The sequence below is a fragment of the Myotis brandtii genome, unplaced genomic scaffold, assembly GCF_000412655.1.
Source record: "Myotis brandtii unplaced genomic scaffold, ASM41265v1 scaffold208, whole genome shotgun sequence".
Taxonomy (NCBI): Eukaryota; Metazoa; Chordata; class Mammalia; order Chiroptera; family Vespertilionidae; genus Myotis; species Myotis brandtii.
Window position 1 is genome coordinate 5,169,985 of NW_005357764.1, and position 7,958 is coordinate 5,177,942.

The 7,958-nt window shown below is 43.2% G+C and overlaps 1 protein-coding gene across 3 annotated transcripts; it reads right to left on the minus strand.

Annotated features, from left to right (window-relative positions):
- Positions 1-2,447: 2,447 nt before the first annotated feature.
- Positions 2,448-7,952, minus strand: GDF9 (growth differentiation factor 9). 3 transcript variants are annotated; one of them, XM_005865549.2, is made up of 3 exons: positions 7,744-7,952; positions 5,640-5,838; positions 2,448-3,797 (listed from the first exon to the last, which is right to left on the minus strand). In XM_005865549.2, exons 2-3 carry the CDS (start codon positions 5,773-5,775, stop codon positions 2,830-2,832), a joined length of 1,104 nt encoding a protein of 367 aa, XP_005865611.1. In that variant the 5' UTR covers positions 5,776-5,838; positions 7,744-7,952; the 3' UTR covers positions 2,448-2,829. The 3 variants fall into 3 exon arrangements, with proteins under 3 accessions (XP_005865611.1, XP_005865608.1, XP_005865610.1); XM_005865546.2 differs by having other exon boundaries at positions 7,422-7,952; XM_005865548.2 differs by lacking the exon at positions 7,744-7,952 and adding an exon at positions 6,881-7,140.
- Positions 7,953-7,958: the final 6 nt, after the last annotated feature.

Consider the following 7,958-nt stretch of genomic DNA (forward strand, 5'->3'; position numbering starts at 1 on the left):
CTCCTGGTTGTGGTTGTTTTTCCTTCTAATTAGACAACAGTTCATGGACAGAAGAGCATACTTTTCTATTGTATCAACCCATCCAGCCAATCTCTATACTTAAGGCATGTTTCTGGGACTAACATCCTCTAAAAGAATATTTACATGTTAACATTTCACTTCACTTTATCATAAGTTACAATCACTCCAAAGTTACAAATTATAATTGACTAAGGTTTGACATAAACCAAGTTCTTCTATCTGAGCACTTTTCTTTTATCACTTATGTAACCAGGAATACTTCCTCCATGAAAGAGCAACTTTATTTCCCCCCAGACTGTCTACACTGAGCTCTAAACAAAGTCCAAGCGGCTACTGCGCTTGAAACCGATTAGTAAAACACAAAGTATTCAACGTAACACAGGAGTTGATTTAAACCGATAAAAAGCAGGAAACTCGGAGCTGAAGGTAAAAGCAGCTCCTGACATGCCCCGTTGTTCCCTGGCACACTAAGACACTCATCGCATTAGGTGGCCTCGTATCTCATCTGGACTAAATACCAAAGCTGAATGCATCTATTTAAGGCAGATGTGGCCTCATCCTTAAATTTCCAGATTTAAATCACTGCTGTCCTTTGTCATTTATTTTCTAAAGTGGCAGCTTTTGTAAGAGTAACCCAAGAAAAAGAGGTTTTATATGGAGGAGGCAGTTGGAAGACCGGTATATGCTCCTCAATTGTGTAGAAGAGAATCTTTGAAGTTTAAATTTAGCAGACACATCAGCCCTGAATATTAACACTGTCTTATGAATGAGAGAAACTAGATTTACAAATAAAACCTAAAAGAAAAAAGTTATTCAAGCTAATTTTTAAGTAAATCCATTTTAGAACTTACCTGTAAGGATGAACTATTTTTTCTGTTCCTAATTCTGGCACTGACCGTGATATTTAATGTCCATCAGAACTACCCTTTCATTTTCTTCTTTTCCAAACCTCTAGATTGCAGAGCACATTCCACACTCAGCCACAGGCGAAGCCATGAAAAAAAACAAAAAAACAAACAACAAAACAAAGTTCTGCTTCAGAGAAACAAGAATTAAATTACTTGAAGGTAACTGAGGAACTATAAGGAATTCCTTGAGTTTATATTTCACGTGGTCCATTTGAAAACAGCCATATCTAAGGGAGACTTACTTTCAAATAAGTTCGGTTGTACCTTGCCACCCTTACTCGTGGCCTTTCCATTCTAGGAATGTTTTATTCCTAAGAATGACAGAAGTAACCCCTGAAAAACCATTTATCTCTTAGACTTGCAGCCTCCTTTACCAAAGAATAATAATGCCTTCAAAGTTACACAACAAGATGGTAAAGTTATTTGGAAACTGGGCCACCTAAAATTTCTCCCTCCATTTCAGTACCTCTTTTCTGAAATGTTTTCAAGGGGAAAAAATCATGAGCAGAAAACAGAGCATTTATGTCAGTATGTGCAGGTTTGTAATGTGTATGCATGACAGCACCAGGCAACAACCCCAAAATAAAATAAACAATTCCATTCATAACATCAAAAGGAATAAAATTCTTAGAAATAAATTTAACAAAAGATGCAAAACTTACTCAAAAACTACAAAACATTTTTGAGGGGGAAAAAAAAGACCTAAATAAAGGGGAAAACATCCCATATTCATGGATAGCATTAAGATGGCAATACTCCCCAATCTGATCTGCAGATTCAACACCATTATATCAAAATCCAAGAAAACATCATTTACAAGAATGGTTAAATACTTCTTGTACCTAGGAATTACTTCTGGTTTGTAGATGAAGGTTTTAGAAACTCTGAAACAGAAATCAACTGCATCAGCCCTCCATGCCTCTAGGACTTTCTTAAGGTAAATTGACTGAAAACCCACATATAAGCCCTCATATTCAAACAAGGCCCCCTCTGTAATATAACCTCCTCACTGCCAGCTTGGATCAGTGGAACAGTCCAAAGTCCACCTGAAAAAAATATGTGGGGGTGGAGTGATGGGAGCTAAGGGAAACTGGAAACAAACAAACAAAAATGCTCCTTGGCTTCCTCCCATAGCGTCAGAGATCTAAATACATAAAGAAGAAAATGCATTTTAAAAATCTTTAACCCTGCAATTTCTTGGGAAAAAATCTGCAAGGAAATTTCCTTTAAATAAATGGAACAAATATTATATTGTTTGATGTGAATCAATTTATACAAGTCATCTAACGAGCAGAATTAGAATACTGTGTACCAGTCACATTAATGCAATAGAAATGTTGCATACACTCCAGACCTAGTGAACCTCACTTCATCAGGATGTAGGTAAAGAAGTTAGCCTCTCTTTTACTCTGAAAGAGATCAAAGGTTGAGCCAAGACTAGCTTTTAGACATGCTTCCTCTGCCTCCCAAATCACCATATAAAAGCAATCTTTATTTAATAAACACACATATAGAAAATTTATGCCACTGGCAGGAATTTATTCTTCCATTAAATAAGACTACAACATTCTGAATTGTCTACTTAGAGCTGCAATTCCATTCAAAATTAATGCTCATTAAGTTTTTAACATTAAAAAAAAGACTTATGAAAAGAAAAAAATAACTGCTTAGGGGGAAAAAAATGGAAAGCCCACCAAAATAATTACACTCATTTACATTTGTAAATAAAAAGGCAGATGTCCCTTTACACTGACAGATACCACAGAATGTGCTAATCTACACAGACTCCTCCTTATACAAGACACACTGCATTATATTTAGAGATTCGACACATGAAGGCACAGGTGGGCGCAGGGCATTTACTTTGCCAAAGAGGCTCAAGGTTTTAGAGGACCATCTGTTAACGACAGGTGCACTTAGTGGCTATCATATCTTCATATTCTTTATAAGCTATTGAGCCATCAGGCTCAATGGTCAGCACACTCAGAGGGCTGTACTTGGCAGGCACACACGATGGTCTTGGCACCGAGGAGTCAAGCTGCTTCTCATAGATGATGTTCTGCACCATGGTGTGAACTGGAGAGCCATACCGATGCCCAACTGCCCTTGGACAGTCCCCTTTACAGTACCGGGGGTTATATCTGTGCGGGGCCACAATCCAGTTGTCCCACTTCAGCTGACTAAAGCTAAGTCTAAAGTCATGGAGCTCACACTCGTTTTGGGGAAAAAGGAACTGTTTGAAGTATTCACTCAGGTTGAAAGCAGCTGGAACCAGAGGCTTCTTCAATCCTGAGCTGACAGTTTCCTGTCCTCTCCGGTGACGGTGACGGGAAGATCTTACTCCCTTAGCAGCCTCTTCTCCTATAGGACAGGCAGGCAGACCTCCCTGGTCAGGAACCTGTGACGGGCTCCTTTTATAGTGGAGGGAATGCCGCCTGTGATGAGCCTGCGCACTTGTGTCGTTCAGGTACAGAAGCAGTGAGGGGCGCGCCAGGTTGAGGGGACCGTCCTGTGCTGAGGGGTGCTGCAGCTGGGCTTTCACGCATGTAAAGGTCACAGACACGTGAACACTTCTCTTGTCGGAGGCCACCAGAGGCTGAAGCAGGGCAGTCACATCAACCTCAACCCATTTGTATTTCTTTTTTAATTCAAACTGTGACTTAAAGGTAACGGAGTGTGGAGCTCTAGGGAGTGTCTTGCTGGAACTAGACGCTGGCTCTTTCAGCACCAGGTGGCACACACATTTGGCAGCGGAGGGGAAAGAAACTGAGTTGTTGTTGAAAGTATATAGCAAGACTGACTTGAGTAGGTGTTCCACGGCAGTAACTCGATCCAGGTTAAACAGCAGGTCCACTGATGGCACGGTTCCTGGGGAGAAAAAAGTCACCAATAGTGCCTGAATACAATCGAACAGAACAGGAAGTCAAGTCAAGGAATTAGTACTTTTGAATGTGCTTTCTCCCTTCTCTTTTCCCATTTCCTCAAACCTCAAAAAATGGAAAAATGGAGGGGGGGGGGAGTGTATACAGAAAATACAGGTAATTGGGGCTATAAGAAATTCCCAGCAATTACAAGTGGATATTTTCTCACCAGAAAGTCAAAACAGCTTTGGTGGTGAATTGAAATAACAGGGAATTATAAGACAGTTTAATTTTTAGAATCTTAATAATTTGTTCCAAACAGAGGACGATAAATAAGGAAAATACTATTTTTCTCTTGGGGAGTCTCTAGAGGGAAAATTATAATAAAAAACAAAACACTAGGTTTGGCCCTAGCCGGTTTGGCTCAATGGATAGAGCACCAGCCCGTGGACTGAAGGGTCCTGGCTTCGATTCCAGTCAAGGGCACGTACCTTGGTTGCAGTTTTCCTGGCCCTGGTCTAGGTGCGTGCAGGAGGCAACCAATGGATTTTTTTTTAATATATATATTTTATTGATTTTTTACAGAGAGGAAGGGAGAGGGATAGAGAGTTAGAAACATGGATGAGAGAGAAACATCGACCAGCTGCCTCCTGCACACCCCCTACTGGGGATGTGCCCACAACCAAGGTACATGCCCTTGACCGGAATCGAACCCGGGACCCTCCAGTCCGTAGGCCGACGCTCCATCCACTGAGCCAAACCGGTCAGGGCCCAATGAATTTTTTTTCTCTCTCTCTCTTCCACTCTCTCTAAAAATCATTGGAAAATATCCTCAGGTGAGGATTAACAACAACAAAAAGCCCCACTAGGTTTGTTAAGCAGACATTCTAAGCCTTAATGCAGTGGTTCTCAACCTTGGCTGCACATTAGAATCACCTGGGAATCTTTTTAAAATCCTGATTTCTGGCCTCATCCTCCGGAAATTCTGTTTCTTTGTTATGGGGTGGGGCCACAACATTAGTAACAAAGAAACAGAATTTCCAGAGGATGAGGCCCAAAAATCAGAATTTTAAAAAGATTCCCAGGTGATTCTAATGTGCAGCCAAGGTTGAGAACCACTGCCTTAATGGATGGCGTCAATAAAGAAAGCTTAATTATCTAAGTTAATTTGGAACACTTGAGACAGACAACAAATGAGGATCTAAAACCACCAAAATAAAATAGGACAGCAAGAAAGGAGGAAGGGTTTGAAATAGCCACCTCTGGCCTTTTGGGTTAAAACCATGACCTAGTGAATATAGATTTTTTTTAAAGCACTGCTCCTTTCACACACACTCACCAAGGTGCTGAGTCAAACTGATGACTGTTCTTGTGAGGACCTACTACTCCATATCAGCACTTAAGCTTTCCTCTCACAGAAAGCAACAAACAAGGGGAAAACAGCATGTGTGACAAAGCATACCAATAGCTATGAGGTATCTTAGGCACATTTTCAGGCCAGTATTGGAGAATAGAAAGAATAAGCAACTGGAAGTCAAAATACCGGGTTTCCAGTCTTGATTTTGTGACCTTGGACAAGATGCTAACCTTCTCCAGCAGCACTTTCCTCGGCCTTCAGAGCCATTACGTCTCTTCTAGCTCTAACATTCTAACATATCAGCCCCCCTTAACCCACGAGGGCGCTGGAAGAAACAGTAAGATCAAGTACCAGATTTGTTTGAATTTGGAAACTGAGTATCATGAGAAGTAAAATGCAATTCAAGAAGCAAGGCCCAGCTCTTTCTGTAACTGAAGTGCAGCCCAGTCTATCATCTTCCCTCCCCCCATTGACCAATCTGCTCCCACACACCTGTCACCTGGTCCACAGAAGCCTGCTTGTCGGGCTGGACATGAGGGGTGAAGAGCCGAACAGTGTTGTAGAGGTGACTTCTGTTGGATTTAGGGATCCCCTCCTTGGTAGCATAGGCCTTATAGAGCCTCTTCATGTAGCGCAAAGCTCTGGAGTCTGGCTGCAGCCTAGGGACCCCACCTTGCCCATCACACAGAACCTTGAAGAGAGGGGAAAGGAGGCCAGATCTGTCCCTCCCATCTAGAGGCTGCAGCAAGGCCCAAGGCTCGGCCTCAGGTTCCAGTTCAGCACTGGCTGCAATCTGAGCCTCTCCCCGAGAAGCCAGAGAACCAAGGCTACTAGGATAACACAGCCAGGAAAGGCAGCCAAACCACAAAAAGAACGTGCTGGGAAGCGCCATGGCTTGGAAGAACTAGCAAGGAACCCAGCCATACCAGTCTTCTTCCTAAAAGCCAGGAAGAACCTAGGTTGATCTCTTAAATAAATTTTAGGTGTGTGGGCAGGTAGGGTCACTTCTGTAATCAGACCTCAAGGATGCCTAGCTGAAGATAATTTTTATCAGCTGTATGTCAAACAGCTGATAACATCCTACTTTATCCTCATTAGACACGGATTTGTTTTGTGTTTTTTTTGCTTTCCTCTTCCTTTCTTCTGGCATTTATTTTAAAATCTCTTAAGTTATTGTTATACGAACGCACCAGCTATGTAGCTGAAAGGCTAAGAGAAATTGAGAAATGATCTTAAAAGAACCCTTTTTTTTTTTTAGAGCAATTCGGGTTCTTAAAATGTTCCTTAGGTGCTTGCTGAAACTTCCAAGGCACGTGAAAAAACTAACTAATTATTCATGATGATACAAAGATCTGTTGATATGCAATTTATGGTATTAGTTTACTCTTCCAGTCTCTTCATCCTCACCGCCTCTCCCACTTTCAGGTGCTTAGGATAATTATTTATCACATGTTGATTTGGAGGGTGAGAGAAAGTCCCATTCGGTATTGAAATTCTAGAGAGCAGAGAACTGTTAGGTGCTCACATCTTCCAGGTGGCTTCCATAGAATATGTACTTGGAATACAGCAACATGCTTAAAAAAGGAGGTGGTCACCTTTAACCTTGACTCATTTTTAGATATAATGTCCTGATGTCTTTGCTCTGTCTGCACATTCATCGGTACATATTTTGGTTGAAAGGTTTAGAAATGTTTGCAGGTGCTAGAAAATACATGGAAGTTTTATGTACTTACTGTTTCATTCATCACTCAAATGGTGGTAGAATTTCCTAGGCCCTAGGGTATTATGGTTCTTAACTGTTATGTTCTTGCCTTGGAGCTGAGACCAGGCTAGAGGCCATGTTTTGGGAAAATGAGACAAAGGTGCGCCAGGAGTAGCCGAAATGAGGGGCTATCCAGTGCCACTCCTAAGGAGACTCTGTGCTGCCCAAAAGGCAAACACAGCCCTAACCGGTTTGGCTCAGAGCGTCGGCCTTTGGACTGAAAGGTCCCAGGTTCGATTCCGGTCAAGGGCATGTACCTTGGTTGCCATCCCCAGAAGGGGGTGTGCAGGAGGCAGCTGATCTATGTTTCTAACTCTCTACCCTCTCCCTTCCTCTCTGTAAAAAATCAATAAAATATTTTTTTAAAAAGGCAAACACACTCCTGGTACAAGATACAAAACCATTCAGTGCAGTACTCAGGATGATAACACGGAGGTGTGCTTGCAAATGTAAGTTCCTTGCCTGCCAAGCCTCCCTAGCGTGTGGCTAGGAAGCAGGGTTATAAAACGCACCCAAACTGTTGAACGAGGCCTTGGTCTATATATTGACCACATGGCCAGCAATCCCATGAACAGAACATCTGCAGACACCGCAGCCAGGAGAAGCCAGGCGGCTGCACAGGGCAGCGGCATCCGCCAGTAGAAAGCACCTTCCAAACACACGGCAACGCCTCTCAGCCAACGTCCCTCGCCTCTCCTCCAGGAAAGCGGAGGGGAGGATGTGGGCATCACGATCATCCCCCACGCCCTACCCCCGCCAGACCTTCTCGGGGAGGAGGAAGCGGCGGGGGGCTGTGCTGGATGCCCTAGGGGTGGTCCCCTCCTTCCCTCTTACCACCACTTAACAGCCCTTGATCAATTGCTTGACAACTATTGGGGGCTCTGTGGCTGCATCTCTCCGAAATGTTTTTATTCTAACCCAGGAAAGTCTACATCCTGCCAGCAGATTCTCAGGCGGCGGTGGCCGAGAGGAGCCGGGATCTGAGTCCCGGGTTTGGTGCTGGGGCCGAGCCGGTGTCAGCTGCGGCCCCAGGCGGTGTGGGGCCGCGT